The sequence below is a fragment of the Setaria viridis genome, chromosome 7, assembly GCF_005286985.2.
Source record: "Setaria viridis chromosome 7, Setaria_viridis_v4.0, whole genome shotgun sequence".
Classification (NCBI taxonomy): Eukaryota; Viridiplantae; Streptophyta; class Magnoliopsida; order Poales; family Poaceae; genus Setaria; species Setaria viridis.
Window position 1 is genome coordinate 24,525,771 of NC_048269.2, and position 16,999 is coordinate 24,542,769.

The 16,999-nt window shown below is 47.6% G+C and overlaps 3 protein-coding genes and 1 long non-coding RNA gene across 5 annotated transcripts; 3 read left to right on the forward strand and 1 right to left on the reverse strand.

The window, feature by feature from the left end:
- Positions 1 to 2,899: 2,899 nt before the first annotated feature.
- LOC117865497 (probable metal-nicotianamine transporter YSL12) lies at positions 2,900 to 6,564 on the forward strand. The gene is made up of 6 exons (XM_034749719.2): positions 2,900 to 3,443; positions 4,185 to 4,348; positions 4,447 to 4,544; positions 4,635 to 4,769; positions 4,961 to 5,150; positions 5,248 to 6,564. Exons 1-6 carry the CDS (start codon positions 2,978 to 2,980, stop codon positions 6,343 to 6,345), a joined length of 2,151 nt encoding a protein of 716 aa, XP_034605610.1. The 5' UTR covers positions 2,900 to 2,977; the 3' UTR covers positions 6,346 to 6,564.
- Positions 6,565 to 6,695: 131 nt separating this feature from the next.
- Positions 6,696 to 10,046, forward strand: LOC117865498 (probable metal-nicotianamine transporter YSL11). The gene is made up of 6 exons (XM_034749720.2): positions 6,696 to 7,287; positions 7,717 to 7,880; positions 7,990 to 8,087; positions 8,166 to 8,300; positions 8,448 to 8,637; positions 8,720 to 10,046. Exons 1-6 carry the CDS (start codon positions 6,840 to 6,842, stop codon positions 9,824 to 9,826), a joined length of 2,142 nt encoding a protein of 713 aa, XP_034605611.1. The 5' UTR covers positions 6,696 to 6,839; the 3' UTR covers positions 9,827 to 10,046.
- A 618-nt stretch (positions 10,047 to 10,664) lies between these two features.
- LOC117862819 (probable metal-nicotianamine transporter YSL11) lies at positions 10,665 to 15,907 on the forward strand. The gene is made up of 6 exons (XM_034746341.2): positions 10,665 to 11,553; positions 13,512 to 13,675; positions 13,765 to 13,862; positions 13,944 to 14,078; positions 14,309 to 14,498; positions 14,587 to 15,907. The coding sequence occupies exons 1-6, from the start codon at positions 11,070 to 11,072 to the stop codon at positions 15,691 to 15,693; spliced, it is 2,178 nt and encodes a 725-aa protein (XP_034602232.2). The 5' UTR covers positions 10,665 to 11,069; the 3' UTR covers positions 15,694 to 15,907.
- LOC117862820 (uncharacterized) lies at positions 11,713 to 14,317 on the reverse strand. Of its 2 annotated transcripts, XR_011898845.1 has the most exons (3): positions 13,604 to 14,317; positions 12,312 to 12,538; positions 11,713 to 12,076 (listed from the first exon to the last, which is right to left on the reverse strand). It is a non-coding gene; the product is annotated as an uncharacterized lncRNA (long non-coding RNA). The 2 variants fall into 2 exon arrangements; XR_011898844.1 differs by having other exon boundaries at positions 11,713 to 12,538.
- Positions 15,908 to 16,999: the final 1,092 nt, after the last annotated feature.

Genomic DNA, 16,999 nt, shown 5'->3' on the forward strand with positions numbered 1-16,999 from the left:
GCAAAAAAGCACTTTGGAATAAGGTTGTTAGGATTGGAATTCTAGGCGTACAATGGATCATAGGGCATACGTTATCACATTTTGCAAAATATACATTTTTATGTAAAAATGAAAATGTACAATATGTCATAAAAATGGCCTATAATTTGATTTTGATAAATTAAATTTATTTCTAAAAACTCAATTGGGCTTTTCACATTATTTTCAATCCTCCTTAATTGTAAACAATATTTTATCACAAATAATCATTTAAAAGCTCTCATATAACAATTATTACATTACTAGTATTGTATGACAACACGATAAATGAGTATCAATGTGTAAGGATATAATAAACCTACTGACAAAGCTCAATTTCTTATAAATGTGTAATTTTAGATGTCGATAATTTTTTCCCGTTGGGATCGTGATCTGTATAGGATCCTACCAATCTCATGGGATCGTGTAGAACTCATAGCATCGTGATACTATGAAAATTAAGATGCACAAGGTGGGATCGGAACCATTTCGGTTATGTAGCTTACCATTTCGGTTATGTAGCTAAGATCACAGTGTCTTAAGATTATCTGATCCGGATCAGGATTTCTGAGAAATTAAATGTTGAAACGTGGTAAATCTTGGTAGTGTACGTCTAGTAAACTCCAGGGAATCTTAATCAACAAGCTGGACGACGTACACGCACGCAAGAAAGATTCTATTGTAGATGAGTCTAATATAAAGTTATCCTAAAGAAAAGAACCCAATAATAATATGATCTATACCGGCTTAGTAGTCAAAGTCTCCGCATTCGAATCCAGGGAATCTCGGCAAAGGATAAGAGATGCACGATACGCATTACCTAGCGATGTCATCACCGGTGCGTGTCCACACTTAATTCCACTCATAGGAGATCGCTATCAGTGGTAGTGTAGATAGCCCACGTCATCATCCCTGATTTCCAATTATCGCCGCTGCTGCTTTCACACGTACGCTGGCTGTCGCCGTACGCGTGCGTGCCTTCACACGGGGACACAGACAACTCGAGGAAACCCAGAGATCGAAGCTAACGGTTTTCAGAGCTGTTGCGTGGATTTTTGGCATCCTATAGGCCCAAATCGTATCTCGAGTCAACGCGGGCGTGTGATGGTTTAATTTCAGCATGCTCTGCATTGCCTCCTAAATCAACATGATCTCTGCATAAATATAATCAACAGCTCTCCTGCTCAGTTCATTTTAAAAAAATAATTTTGATCAGCGAAGACGACTTGAACTGTACGTCCTCGGAATTGTATTCCTGCTAGAGGTATAATCTGAATTGTATTCCTGCTAAAGGTATGAACGCCGACTAGCCGTGCCGCTCCGTACCAAACGCCTAGTAGTATTATTCAACGGTAACCGTATAGCGATGTGATGGGAATCTACGTTCAGCTTGACTTTGAGTAAAACATAAACCACAGGCTAGGCAGGGAATAACGATCGAGATTTTCGGCTGACGCGGAGGGATGATCCTGTCGTACTCTCATTAATCCAGTAATTCGATTAACATTTTTAAAGGGCTGGCATGTTGAATGGGAATTCTTCTTCATGTCGATCTGCTGCACATTGCATGTACACTCGTAAGGTGATCTTCATGGACAGCAATGCCGTGAAGCCGTGACAGTGTCACAGTGATTCTTTGGAGGGAGCTCTCCGTACTCTCAATCAGAAGTTTAGAAACGCAGGGCCTGTTTGGTATGGCTCTGGAGCTAAACTTCAACAACTTCAGCTAATTTTGCAGTCAAATATCTTAGTTTCAAAATTTCATGGAGCTGCCAACTCCATAGAGCTGTAGTGCAAATGGAGGTGGAGTTTTGGAGCCTCCTCTTTTGCAGCTCCAAAACCACCCAATATGATGCCACTGATTAAAAAAGCAGTTCACTTCTTTCTCCCGAGACCTCCTACGCTGTGACTCCCTCCCGCGCGTGTTCCTCACACCCTCCCCCCTCCCCCTCCCCCACTGTCTAGGGTTTGGCCGCCGCCGACCGTCGTCGTCCACCCGAACCTTCCATCAACACACCACCGGCCGGCCCCTCCTGCTGCCCCTCCCTACCACCGCCGGCCGTCCACCCCCCTCCCCCGGCCGCCAACCCATCCTCTCTGCCCCGCCGCATCCCACCATGCCGTTGTGCCTATCCTACCGCGCTGCCACCCCAACCACACCGCCGGCCCTCATCTAGCAACACCAGCAAACCCATCCCACGGGCCGCAGCCTTGTGCTAGCTCGGCTGGGGCCTAGCGTTGGCGCGAGGAGGTCCTGTCCTGCGTGAGCTGCTTGGCTACCTGAGAAAGAAGAAGAAGGGAATAAGAGGATGATAGGTGGGACCATGAGTTGGGGGCAAGAATGACAATTCACCTTCAAACTCCTTTTTTCTGGAGCTGGGGATACCCTCCAGCCAAACACCTCCATCAGACAGCTCCACCTGAGGTGGAGCAACTCCCCCTAAAGTTAGAGCCATATCAAACAGGACCTCAGAAACTGTGGCCACTTGATTATTCAAAACGCCTAGCCTAACTAGCACCACTTGGAACCTTGTTAGGATCAAGCTCCATGGCCGGCGACAGAAAACAACATCCAACTAAACGAAAAACAAACACTTCTAGAATCGAATAGTAATATCAAGGGAGGAAAAAGAAAACAAATGCATGGCCGGAGAGCAAGTGTGAGTAGCATCCAATCAGAACGGTCAGCAAGTCAACGGGCGCCGTAATGAGACAGCCTGTCTCACACTCCCAACGCCGGGATGGCATCCCCGCCGTCCGGTTCGAAACGAACGGCAGCGAGGTTGCCCCTCTCTGTGGGCACTCCTCCTCACAGCCGCACGCGCGCGCAGCCATGCCAACGTTCCAACCGCGATAAATACTGACACGGCCTCAAAGGCCGCGCTCCAGTCAGTCCACACACAGAGACAGACGAACTCAGACTCGGAACAGTGCGGCGTCGGCCATTGGCCAACCCGAGATGGCGCCGCAGACTACCGCAGCCGGCGGCGAGGAGACGGTGGAGGAGGCGACGACGCTGCGCCACCGGCACAACGCGGCCAAGGGTGGCGGCGGCGGCGGCGAGGAGGGGCAGGCCACCCACCAGCAGGTGGAGGACGAGGCGGCGGCGGCGGCGGGGGCGCTGTCGGTGGAGCGCGCGTTCGAGGGCCAGCCCGTGCCGTCGTGGCGGGAGCAGCTGACGGTGCGCGCCTTCGTGGTGAGCTTCTTCCTGTCCGTCATGTTCAGCGTCATCGTCATGAAGCTCAACCTCACCACGGGGATCATCCCCTCGCTCAACGTCTCCGCGGGGCTCCTCAGCTTCTTCTTCGTGCGCCTCTGGACCAAGGCCATCGAGAGCATGGGCCTGCTCAGGCAGCCCTTCACGCGCCAGGAGAACACCGTCATCCAGACCTGCGTCGTCGCCGCCTACGACATCGCCTTCAGCGGTACGGTACCTTACCTCTTCTCTGCAACCTGCTGGCTTGCTGCAGAGCACTTTTGGTCTTTTAGACGGTTTTGCATTGGATTCTTTGGTTACTGATAATTGTAAGCATGAAGTCACGAACACAACTAACAATTTAATTATTAAAGTCAACTTCGAAAGGAAAAATCTCGCAGTCAGTCATTAAGAAACTGTTTATGGAGTACGTTGATTCTTATGTAACTAGCTACCAAGATGGTACACGCAAGTGGCAACTTGAAGCACGTCTGAATACTGGCGACCTCGAGCTGAAATAGATGACCTAAAATCCGGATGGGCTAGACTCTGTATAGCTTTGAATTATTTGAATACTTGCTTGACATGATGGGGTGTGTCCCAGGGATGTGACGCTGCTAACTTGGTAGAAGCATTTTCGCCTAATACTAACTCAAGCCTAATCACAATCAACCGTTGCGGTTGCTTTCTGCTTAGCACGTTCAGGAAAATATTAGATTGTTCAGCTGCATAATTAATTTCCTATAAAAAAGATGCATAATGAATGTCAAGTAACAAGTGCAATATTGCTTGTTACAAGGGGGACAGTGATGCCTTGCTTTTCTTCTTCTTCTTCTTCTTCCTCCTTTTCTTTTAGTTTTTTTTTTAAAAAAAAGGGAGTCAGGAGCACTGTCGCTATCACTTGTCCCGTCGTTTGTGTGGAAAGTTATGTATGTGATAAAATTGTGTACTGATCCATTCTGACTGATAGGTGGGTTTGGCACTTACTTGTTTGGGATGAGCGAAACCATCGCCAAGCAAGCAACGGAGGCTAACAATCCTCAAAATGTCAAGAATCCTCACATCGGGTGGATGATAGGATTTCTCTTCCTTGTCAGTTTTATCGGCCTATTTGCTCTTGTGCCTCTAAGAAAGGTGAATCTTTTACTTATTTCTGCGCCTAATGCTCTTGCTCATTACTAAATAGTAACATTATACACCAACATAATCGGCAACTGTTATCGTTGGTACAGATTATGATTGTCGACTACAAGCTCACATATCCAAGTGGCACAGCGACTGCTTATCTCATCAATGGTTTCCACACGCCAGAGGGTGCCAAGCTTGCAAAGTAAATTATCTGAGTGTCGTTTTCTTCTCTGTTGTAGTTATTGTGTGCGGTGTAATCAATGTTACTGACTGCATAAATTATATGTTCAAGGAAACAAGTGAAAGCACTAGGAAAATTCTTCTTGTTTAGCTTCCTTTGGGGCTTTTTCCAGTGGTTCTACACTGGTGGAGACAGTTGCGGGTTTCAGAACTTCCCTACATTAGGCCTCCAAGCTTATAAGAACAGGTCAGAGCATTACATTATCTTGGTAATAGTGCTCTAAATCTGAAAACGATTTTGCTAGTTTATGACACTAATGGCTTTGAGTATATACATGTCTGATATCTGAAACCAGCCTATTGTAAACTTATTGGTTTGGTTAGCAGAATGAAATCAGCTTCCATTACTGAACCTGAACTTCGTATTTCAACTTTCAGGTTTTACTTTGATTTCTCTCCTACCTATGTTGGAGTTGGGATGATTTGCCCACACATTGTGAACGTGTCTGTTCTACTGGGAGGCATCCTTTCCTGGGGAATAATGTGGCCTCTAATACGCAACAAGAAGGGGAGTTGGTATCCTGCCTCTCTACAAGAAAGCAGTCTTCATGGACTGCAGGGTTACAGGGTAAACATCAACAGTCAACACTATCACCCATCTTCTGTTTCACTGCTGACCTTTTTCGCTACTTGCAACCAAGCAGCTAATCTGCTGAACAATGCAGGTTTTCATTTCCATCGCTATAATTCTTGGAGACGGCCTGTACAACTTCGTGAAGGTGCTCATTCGCACCACTGCCGGCTTTATATCCATGATGAAGAAAGACAGCACCCTTCCAGTTTCAAACGATAGCAGCCCCATCACTGAATCTGTTTCATTCGACGACGAACGCCGCACCGAGCTGTTCCTGAAAGATCAAATCCCCAAATCAGTCGCCTATGGAGGGTACGTCGCCGTCGCCGCCATCTCCATCGGCACCCTTCCTCAGGTCTTCCCGCAGCTCAAGTGGTACTACATCCTGGTCGCCTACATCTTTGCACCGGTGCTGGCCTTCTGCAACGCCTACGGGACCGGCCTCACCGACTGGTCCCTCGCGTCCACCTACGGCAAGCTCGCCATCTTCATCTTCGGCGCGTGGGCCGGCGCGTCCCACGGCGGCGTCCTGGTGGGGCTCGCCGCCTGCGGTGTGATGATGAGCATCGTGTCGACGGCCGCCGACCTGATGCAGGACTTCAAGACCGGGTACCTGACGCTGGCGTCGCCGCGGTCCATGTTCATCAGCCAGGTGATCGGCACGGCGATGGGCTGCGTCATCGCGCCCTGCGTGTTCTGGCTCTTCTACAAGGCCTTCGCCGACATCGGCCTGAGCGGCAGCGAGTACCCGGCGCCCTACGCCATCGTGTACCGGAACATGGCCATCCTCGGCGTGGACGGCTTCTCCTCGCTCCCCAAGCACTGCCTCACGCTCTGCTACGTCTTCTTCGCGGCGGCGATCGCCGTCAACCTGGTCCGGGACCTGGTGCCGAAGAAGGTGGCGAGGTTCATCCCGCTCCCGATGGCCATGGCGATACCGTTCTACATCGGGTCCTACTTCGCCATCGACATGTTCATCGGCACCGTGATCCTCTTCGCGTGGGAGGTGATGAACAAGGCCAAGGCCGACGCGTTCGCGCCCGCGGTCGCGTCCGGGTTGATCTGCGGCGACGGCATCTGGACGCTGCCGCAGTCGGTGCTCGCGCTCGCCAAGGTGAAGCCGCCGATCTGCATGAAGTTCTTGTCCAGGTCGGTGAATGCCCAAGTGGACACTTTCCTGGGAAATTAGCTCAGTTGGGGAGTTCGGCTAGGAAAGGGAATTTCCTGGCTAGCCTGAACCCACGAACTTGTATTTTGCTGCTGCTGTGAAATGTAACTGATGCTGTATCATCATCAACCTTGTACTATCTGCTTTGCTGTATGTTAGTAGGTCTGTGCCACAGTAAAGGTTGCCAGCGTATACGCGTACTTGAGCAAGGGTAATTACATCTCGGTTCAGATTTCGTAACCACCTGTATCTCGTCATCTCGTCTCTATCCGAAGGCTAAACCAAAACGTATTTGACCCGAATTTGCCTTCTCCAAGCGAGAGAACATCTGGGCCGTGCAAATCCAATCGGAGGGCCGGTAAACCAGAGCGCTCCCCGGCCTCGGTTAACAACCAGCGCCAGCCCCGGCAGCCCACCAGACCATATCGTTCAGGATTCTACCAACTGGCTTCCAATAAATACGCCGGCTCCCAAGTCCCAACAATCTACCAAGTCACGAACAGAGAGAGGTCACCATGGCGACGCCGGCCAGCGCTCCCGGCGGCTCAGCCGCCAATGACGCCGCCGACTCCATGGAGCTGGGCTCCAACCTTCTCCGCCGCCGCCACGGCGGCGGCGGCGGCGGCGGCGGCGGGGCCGGCAATGCCGAGGAGGAGACGGTCTCGGTGGAGCAGGCGTTCGCGGGCAAGCCCGTGCCGTCGTGGCGGGAGCAGCTGACGGTGCGCGCCTTCGTGGTGGGGGCCCTCCTCTCCGTCCTGTTCAGCGTCATCGTCATGAAGCTCAACCTCACCACCGGCATCATCCCCTCGCTCAACGTCTCCGCCAGCCTACTCAGCTACTTCCTCGTCAGCCTCTGGACAAAGGCAATCGAGAGCATGGGCCTGCTCAAGCAGCCCTTCACGCGCCAGGAGAACACCGTCATCCAGACCTGCGTCGTCTCCGCCTATGGCATCGCCTTCAGTGGTAATTAAAAAGCCCAAACCAAAGCGCTTGCGGTCATTAATTTCTCTTTCTGTGCTGTCTTGCTTGTAAGATTTCTAAGAAGGAACAACGATTTTGGTGCATCACCAGTGGAAAGGCGCACTCTTGTTTATTTTTGGCTCTTAGCTTAGACTAAATCTAGATTAGATCTATGGCACGATAGTACTCACAAATTGTATTTATCAGAAAACAACTTTTCACCAAACAGTCTTCAGCTATCAATAAACCTGGTGGATATTTCAGAGTTCAGAAATTAATTGTGAGTGTGGGCAAGACACTATTCCCTGCTAACACTTTAGATTTACATTGCCTGATGATGATCCCTACAACTTTTCTTTACTTTCAGAATGGCAAGATAGTAAAATAACATGAAATCTCTTGATTTGTAATTCACAAATTTCAATTGAGCAGGTGGGTTTGGCAGCTACCTATTCGGTATGAGTAGCACTATTGCTAAACAGGCAACAGAGGCCAATGATGCTCTGAATATCAAGGACCCTCACCTAGGATGGATGATAGGGTTTATGTTCCTCGTCAGTTTTGTCGGCCTTTTCGCTCTGGTTCCTCTGAGAAAGGTAGATGCTTCCTTTCCCATTCTAGTTCTCGAATCTTGAGGGGCAATTATATGTTCAAACAAACTTTCTATTGTTTTATCAACTGAGAGTCTGAAATAAATGTTTTCAGATTATGATTGTGGATTACAAACTGACTTACCCTAGTGGAACTGCGACCGCATACCTCATCAATGGATTCCACACACCCGAGGGTGCCGAGCTTGCAAAGTAGGCAACATGAACTCAGCTGGCCAGTGATTGTGAAATCAATATGTGTTTACTGATAATACCAATAACCTATTTCAGGAAGCAAGTTCGAACATTGGGCAAGTACTTCTCACTCAGTTTCCTATGGGCCTTCTTCCAGTGGTTCTACACAGCTGGGGATGACTGCGGATTCAGCTCCTTCCCAACACTCGGCCTTGAAGCTTACAAAAACAAGTTAGTACCACTACACACTGGTCTCACATTAACAGTGCTAAATTGCCACACGGTTATTGACTAATGCATGCAATATTATTAATATCTCTAGCTTAGTAGTTGTCTGCTGGTTATTTGATCTTATGATAATGTTCTCCTGTTTTCTAGGTTCTATTTTGATTTCTCAGCTACTTATGTTGGTGTTGGAATGATATGCCCATATATTGTAAATGTGTCTCTTCTTCTTGGAGGCATCATCTCGTGGGGAGTAATGTGGCCACTGATCAGCACAAAGAAAGGAAGCTGGTACTCTGAATCTCTTCCGGATAGTAGTCTACATGGACTTAATGGTTATAAGGTAAATTGTAATTGGTCGTATTATCATGCAAACTTTTGCTTTTCACAACTACACACATAGAACTGACAGTGTAACACTGCAGGTGTTTATAACCATAGCAGTAATTCTTGGTGATGGCCTGTACAACTTCTTGAAAGTATTTATCCGCTCAGTATGTGCAATCATATCAGTGTACAAGAATAAAAATGCAAACACTCTTCCGGTATCCGATAATGGCACCCCTATCCCTACGATTGAAACCGAGTCATTTGATGACAAGCGTCGCGTTGAGCTATTCTTGAAGGATCAAATTCCCAAGGTAGTTGCACTTGGAGGCTATGTCGTTCTGGCAGCTATAACTATTGGTTGCCTCCCTCTCATTATCCCACAGCTCAAGTGGTACCATATTTTGGCTGCATACATCCTTGCACCTATACTGGCCTTCTGCAATGCCTATGGATGTGGCCTAACAGATTGGTCCCTCGCCAGCACCTACGGTAAGCTTGCTATTTTTATCATTGGTGCGTGGGCAGGTGCTTCGCATGGTGGTGTGCTTGTAGGATTAGCTGCATGTGGTGTCATGATGAGCATTGTGGGAACAGCCTCTGATCTGATGCAAGACTTCAAGACGGGGTACCTTACTCTGGCCTCGCCAAGGTCAATGTTCATCAGCCAAGTGATAGGCACAGCCATGGGCTGTGTTATTGCACCCTGTGTCTTCTGGTTGTTTTACAAGTCCTTTGACATTGGTGCAAGTGATGGCGCTTATCCAGCACCTTACACCATCATGTATCGTAATATGGCGATCCTTGGCGTGGATGGCTTGTCCTTGCTTCCAAAGCACTGCCTCACACTGTGCTACATTTTCTTCGCCATTTCCTTTGCCATCAATTTGATCAAGGATCAAGTGCCAGAGAAGGTTGCGAAGTTCATCCCCATCCCCATGGCAGCAGCAATTCCTTTCTACCTTGGCCCGTACTTCGCAATTGATATGTTCTTGGGCAGTGTGATACTCTTCTTTTGGGAATGGAAGAACAAAGCTGAAGCCACATCGTTCGGACCAGCAGTTGCGTCGGGCTTGATGTGCGGTGATGGGCTGTGGGCACTGCCCCAGGCTGTTCTTTCTCTTGCCAATGTGAATCCTCCCATTTGCATGAAGTTCTTGTCAAGGTCTGTGAATGCCAAGGTGGACTCCTTCCTTGGGAACTAGATGATGGTTAGATAGAGTTTTTTTTTTGTTTCGTAGTTGAAGCGGTTAAATAATTCTAGTCATGTAAATTTATTAGTCTCATTGGGCAGTGGTCGTTTTTTTAGTAATCAAGCACAATTGGAGAAGCTGTCTGGGTTGTTTAGTGCTGCTTGTCTGGTTGCTCTCTCTGAAATGAATTTATCATGGTCGAGATTATCTCCAGATTTCTGTTTATACTGAACCTTTTCTTTTGCTCAGATACAGTTGATAAATAATCACGAGAAGCAAGATTGCAAATTTTCTTTTTTGGCTAAGCCAGGTCTCTTGGTAGAGGGTCTAATCTTATAGAATTCAGACTTCGTTATAATAAATGAGAGTTTTGGGGCCGAGTCTTAAACAGGAACAGCCATCAGGTAGGTTCAGTTACGTAACCGGAGGACAGACTCAGCTTCAGGGCATCTCTTGCTTGAAATTGCCCTCGCCGCTGCCTGCCCATCGGTGGCGGTACCTTTGGGGGCTGTGATGGGCTGTTTTTTCACTGGGTCTAACAAAAGGCAGAAATGGACGCTCATCAAGTAAGAACAGACTGCAAACTTTTAAATATATATTTAGTTTTTATAAGTAAAGGACAAAGAATAGAAGTGGTTTCGGAGAAACGAAAGTACTAGTACACTCCAAAATCGCAAAACCTTGGCAAGTGTGACAGTGATAAAAGATAGGCAGCCAGTATGCCTGCATTCTACTTCTTTCTGTGTCTTTGCAGTGTTGGTGGCTGTTGCAGAATTGCTTGTCATTGTTTGACAATGTCTGATCTCCGTGATGCTAATTAGTACTCTTGACAATGCTGCATATTGTGAAGGCATCCTCTTCTGGGAACAACGTGGCCTCTGATAGGCAACAAGAATCTCCTAGAAACTAGAGTGCCCGGATTCTATGCGTTGGATTGAACCAAACATGGGGATGGCTGAAAACTAACCAGATGAGCGAGCCGATTCAACCCCCATTCAGTTGTTCAACCACCCCTAAAATTAGAACAGCAATGCATCTGGGAAACGGAAAGCATGCATGAATCTCGACCGGCAAACATCTGATCCTAGAAGCACGCATGAATCTCGAATCTTGACCAGAATCTCCCTGCCCCCAGCGACACTGACATCTGTCCCCGCCACCAGATCATATCAAACGCACGCCAGCGATCCCTAGTTCCCTACTGCCAGTGCCAAGTGCCACAAGCATCAGCCCAAGTGACGCGCACTGAGACGGCATGGCGCCGGCCACCGCCACCGCCAGCGCCTCCGGCGGCTCAGCCGTCCACGACAGCGCCGACGCCCTGGAACAAGGCACCAGCACCCAGCTCCGCCGCCGCTACACCGGCGGCCAGACGGGCGAGCTGGCCGACGACGGGATCGTCAGGAGCAGGGCGGGCAAGCAGGAGCCCGCGCCGCCGTCGGTGGAGGAGGCGTTCGCGGACCTCCCCGTGCCGTCGTGGCGGGAGCAGCTGACGGTGCGCGCCTTCGTGGTGGGGTCCCTCCTCGCCGTCGTGTTCAACGTCATCCTCATGAAGATCGACCTCACCACGGGCATCAACCCCTCGCTCAACGTCTGCGCCAGCCTCCTCAGCTACTTCCTCGTCCGCGTCTGGACCAAGGCCATCGAGGGCATGGGCCTGCTCAGGCAGCCCTTCACGCGCCAGGAGAACACCATGATCCAGACCTGCGTCGTCTCCGCCTACGGCATCACCTTCACCGGTAAAAGACCAGACCCCAGCGCTTCCCTTTCGTTTGTTTCGAGTTCGTTGTGCATTTCCCGGCTCTCGTTAATTACTTTTCAATTCCAGACTATATCCATATTAAATCTATGGTAGAATGGTATTCGATATTCATAACTTTATATATGTTTGAAGATGATTTGGAAGCCAACGCAACAAAATTCTATTAGCCCTCCAGGGCAGGATCTATAGTGTACAAGACACGTCGATCGTGAGCCAATAGTTATCTAACTAACTAACTCCTAGTCAATTGGATCTGTTCCTAAGGGTGGCTCTGATCGTGTTAACAATATTCATCAGAAAGTAAATAGTCAAACTACAGAAGATTAGTGCATGGTTGGTTCTTTTGCAGCATTTCAGGCGATCTGTCAAAATATGTTCCAGTTGATTTCCTCATTATCATTTCAGTCTCCAGCTCTATAGCAACATCTGTTTGCAATTTGCATGATGGAGTTGGCTTGTCCTCCAGTTTTGAGATGACTAGCATGCATCCAGTTCTTGGTCTGCCCAACCAAATCAAACCAGCAATGAATAAATTGAGAAAATTGAACACCATGTGAAAGGATTTGCAACTGCAGAATGCCACCAACTTGAAGCAAAAGAAGCCTCAATTTACATAAACATACAGAGAACCCTATACTAGGAGTTAAATCCAAGTAAAATGGAATCAACATAAACAAAAATAACATCAGATCAAGAACATAGAAGTCACTGAACAAAGAATAATTGCCGACTCACAGATAACATGCACTGTCACCATTTTGATTGAAACAATCAAAACATGCACTGTCGCCATTTTTACTGCAAACATCTCCGGTGAAGGCTTCTCAAATAAAATCATCACCAAAAACACACATGAATTATTAGATGCTGACCAAAGTGAAAGATGTTACTGCCTGAGGCTGAACGAGAATTCATACCGACATCACGTTCTCTAGTGCACCCATCTCGGCACCTCACACTCCCTGTCAAGCACCCTAGCTTGTTTAGATAGGCGAGTATACATGGAATCAATAACAACTACCAGAACGGAAAAAAGAAAGGAAAAGGGTGAAGGGATAACAGGTCATAAAATCGCTAGTCCAAGAGCTCATAAAACAATAACAGTACAGATACAATGGACACTGGATTGACTATCGCAAAAAATTATCTGACTGTTGTGTAGTAAAAATGCAAAATCGTGTGCATGTGGTGATATGCGTACAAATGAAGGGGGTGGAGGGAGACCAAAGGAACAATTGTCTTTAATGCTACGCAGGAATCAGCAGCTTCATTGAAGACAACATGGGTTTGGCAGGAAAAGGAAGAGGAATATCGTGCGGGGGAAACAGTGTTCAAACTTGCGACTTCTGGCAAAATTAGGCTTAGAGGGAGGGCCCCATGTCTTGCGTAGAAGAAATCATCATTTGAACACGCCACGATTTATTGGGATGGGTCGAACCATGTGAATGAATGAAAAGAGCCCTCACCTTCTTTGGCTGGATCTTCAAAGCTTTAGAAAACCAGTTCGCCACACCCCCTACCCCTGTTATCAGTCCTGTGTTGCCTATGCTAGCACCCCAAAATGATCCCTGACTTTGTACAATTCCGTAGGGCACACTACAGAAACACAACCTATGCTTGTTTGCTTGTCTTCTTTTCGACCACCCAATCCACAACAAATCTAACGGAACCACTTGAAATATCGATAAACATGGAAATTTTAGAAATTAACTCTGACTAGGCAAGGCATTGTTCCCTGGAACAAGGACCATGCGTGTATTTTGGGATAAAATCCCGGAAGAAGATTATGGATGCTATACTGACACAGAAAATACATTTAGATTTGACATTGCATGATGATTCCTACAATTTATTTTGTGGTACTTTAGCATGGTGAGATACTGAAACAATATAATCATATCATATAGTTACGATTCACACATTCTAATTGAACAGGCGGGTTTAGCAGTTATCTGTTTGGTATGAGCGGAACTATTGCTAACAAAGCAACAGAGGCAAATGATGCTCAGAATATCAAGGAACCCCACCTTGGATGGATGATAGGGTTTATGTTCCTCGTCAGTTTTGTTGGCCTTTTTGCTCTGGTGCCTCTGAGAAAGGTACATGATTCACTTTCCCACTCTATTCTCCAGTGACATTTTGCAAAAACAAACTTTCTGTGATTATCAACAGGAATACTTGTTTTCAGGTTATGATTGTGGATTACAAACTAACTTACCCAAGTGGCACTGCGACCGCTTACCTCATCAATGGATTCCACGCACCCCATGGTTCCGAGCGTGCAAAGTAGGCAACATGAACTCTGATAGCCTGTCATTGCTAAAAAAATCAAACATTGTTGTTGATAAGATTCATATTCTATTTCAGGAAGCAAGTTCGGACGTTGGGCAAGTATTTCTCACTTAGTTTCCTATGGGCATTCTTCCAGTGGTTCTACACAGCCGGGGATCACTGTGGATTCGGCTCCTTCCCAACACTCGGTCTTGAAGCTTATAAAAACAGGTCAGCATAAATGTGTCCTCAACAATAAGTAATTCCAATGCCAGAAAGAGTAGCTCCCAACTTATTTATAGAGTGATTATCACGCAGTCATGGACTAATGCGTGCTGTCTTCAGATGCATCAACTAATCCCTTTAGCTGAGTTGTCTGCTGGCCATTCTCGATTCTATGATCATTCTCTCCTGTATGATTAGTCATCGTCCTTGTTCTTAACTCGGTTAGCATTTTCCAGGTTCTTTTTTGATTTCTCACCGACTTATATTGGTGTTGGAATGATCTGCCCATATATCGTAAATGTGTCTCTTCTCCTTGGAGGCATCATCTCGTGGGGAGTAATGTGGCCATTGATCAGCACAAAGAAAGGAAGTTGGTACCCTGAGACTCTACCAGATAATAGTCTACATGGACTGCAGGGTTACAGGGTAAACTATAATCTGGTCCTACTAGCATGCAACCTTTTGCTTTCCGCAACCAAATGTATTACCCAGAACTGACGACGCAACACTGCAGGTGTTTATAACCGTAGCAGTAATTCTTGGAGACGGCCTGTACAATATCTTGAAGGTACTTGGTCGCATGATAGAAGCCTTTGTATCAAGGTACAGAAACAGAAATACAAACACACTTCCTGTGTCTCACGATGGCACCCCTGTCACTACCACTGAAACTGAGTCATTTGATGACAAGCGTCGTCTTGAGCTATTCGTGAAGGATCAAATTCCCAAGACAGTTGCATTTGGAGGCTATGTCGTTCTGGCAGCTATAACGATAGGTTGTCTCCCTCTCATTATCCCACAGCTCAAGTGGTACCATATTTTGGCTGCATATATCCTTGCACCTGCACTAGCCTTCTGCAATGCCTATGGATGTGGCCTAACAAATTGGTCCTTTGCTAGCGCCTATGGTAAGCTTGCAATCTTTAGCTTTGGTGCGTGGGCTGGTGCTTCGCATGGTGGTGTACTTGTGGGATTAGCTGCATGCGGTGTGATGATGAGCATCGTGGGAACAGCTGCTGATCTGATGCAAGACTTCAAGACTGGGTACCTGACTCTGGCCTCGCCAAGGTCAATGTTCATCAGCCAAGTGATAGGCACAGCCATGGGCTGTGTTATTGCACCCTGTGTCTTCTGGCTGTTTTACAAGTCATTTGATATTGGAGCAAGCAATAGCGCTTACCCAGCACCTTACACCATTATGTACCGTAACATGGCGATTATGGGCGTGGATGGCTTGTCCCTTCCAAAGCACTGCCTCACACTATGCTACATTTTCTTTGCTGCATCCTTCGCCATCAATTTGATCAAGGACCTGATGCCGAAGAAGGTGGCGAAGTTCATCCCCATCCCCATGGCAGTAGCAATTCCTTTCTACGTCGGAGCATACTTCACTATTGATATGTTCTTGGGCTGCGTGATACTATTCATATGGGAATGGAAGAACAAAGCTCAAGCAGACTCATTGGGACCAGCAGTTGCATCCGGTTTCATGTGCGGTGACGGGCTCTGGGCACTGCCAGAGGCTGTTCTTTCTCTTGCAAATGTGAAACCTCCCATTTGCATGAAGTTTTTGTCGAGGTCTGTGAATGCCAAAGTGGACTCCTTCCTTGCGAAGGAGTGACTTCTAGTTTGGTAGAATAGAATTAGCTTCCTTCCATAGTAGAGGTGGTTAAATAATTATAGTTATGTAAGAGAGTGTCATGGGGCAGAGTAATATTTTGTTTTTGTAATCAAGCAGATAAGAGAAGTTGTCTGATTGGCTGCTAGCTAGTTTGATAGAATAGAATTATCTTCCTTCCATATTAGAGGTGGTTAAATAATTCTAGTTATGTAAATTAAGAGTGTCATGGGGCAGCAGTCATATTTTGTTTTAGTAATCAAGCAGATAAGAGAAGTCTGATTTGCTTAGTGCTGCAATTGTCTGGTTGCTAACTCTAGAATTGAATTTCATGGTCCAGATTATCTCTTGTGAAGCAAGATTTCAAAATCTCTCTTGCTAAGCCAGAATCTTTATGTATGGTCGAATGCGATAAAATTCGGACATCTGAAGGAACACTTACACAGGAACGTCCATCAGGTTCAGGTATGGAATCGGAGGATGAATGCCTGACGCTTGAAACGAGATGCAGAATGCAAGCTTACCTCGTTCCTGTCGAGCTCGTGCTTCCCGAAAACCACCGCGTCCCGCAGGTTCGCCCCCTCCCCTTCCCATCGCCCATCGCCACTGCTTCCGCGCATCTCTTCTTCGAAACTGCCATTGCAGGCAGTCAGGCACCAAATCCGGGAGCGGACAGTACGGCGAAGCGGACATAGCCTGAATGCGAGAGGTGGAGTCCGGAAGGGGTCCGGAGATTCGCCGGTGTTGGTCGCCGAGCCAGAAGACATCGCCGCTGCGGCGCGTAGGGCGGCCACCGGCGGTTTGGTGCCTGAAGAAGGGGCGCGCGCGTCCTACAGTATCAGATCCAGAGCCGCGGCTGAGTGCGCTCTGTTGACGGTGCGGCGGCGCGGGATGCATCACGGCACCCGCCGCTGGCAGCGCGGGCTCGTCGGCCGGCGTGGAGTTTGCAAGGAACCCCCAATTTGCGATCCGGTATTTTAAAAAAAACCCTAATTTGGATCGCGATTAATAGTCACGATCCAAATTAGGGGGTTTAATGTAAAATGTAGATCCAGTATTTAAAAAAAACCTTATTTTGGATCGAGATTAATAGTCGCGATCCAAATTAGGGGGTTTTATGTAAAATATCGATCCAATATTTTGCGTTCTACCCCTTACTATTTACAGACATACCCCTCCTTCATATTGGCGATCGCCGCCGCCGACGACCTGGCCCGAGCCATCCATGCCCTCCCCCTCTTCAAACCCTAGCACCGGCTATCCACTCCTCCGCCCCGGCGCCGAGGACCGCGCGCGATTCGCTTCATCC

Bases quoted from the DNA above. Each gene is read 5' to 3' on its own strand.
- LOC117865497 (XM_034749719.2), top strand. From the start codon at position 2,978: ATGGCGCCGCAGACTACCGCAGCCGGCGGCGAGGAGACGGTGGAGGAG. The intron at 4,349-4,446 runs GTGAATCTTTTA...TCGTTGGTACAG, and splicing joins CTCTTGTGCCTCTAAGAAAG to ATTATGATTGTCGACTACAA. The intron at 4,770-4,960 runs GTCAGAGCATTA...TTCAACTTTCAG, and splicing joins CTCCAAGCTTATAAGAACAG to GTTTTACTTTGATTTCTCTC.
- LOC117865498 (XM_034749720.2), top strand. From the start codon at position 6,840: ATGGCGACGCCGGCCAGCGCTCCCGGCGGCTCAGCCGCCAATGACGCC. The intron at 7,881-7,989 runs GTAGATGCTTCC...AAATGTTTTCAG, and splicing joins CTCTGGTTCCTCTGAGAAAG to ATTATGATTGTGGATTACAA. The intron at 8,638-8,719 runs GTAAATTGTAAT...GTAACACTGCAG, and splicing joins ATGGACTTAATGGTTATAAG to GTGTTTATAACCATAGCAGT.
- LOC117862819 (XM_034746341.2), top strand. From the start codon at position 11,070: ATGGCGCCGGCCACCGCCACCGCCAGCGCCTCCGGCGGCTCAGCCGTC. The intron at 11,554-13,511 runs GTAAAAGACCAG...CTAATTGAACAG, and splicing joins CTACGGCATCACCTTCACCG to GCGGGTTTAGCAGTTATCTG. The intron at 14,499-14,586 runs GTAAACTATAAT...GCAACACTGCAG, and splicing joins ATGGACTGCAGGGTTACAGG to GTGTTTATAACCGTAGCAGT.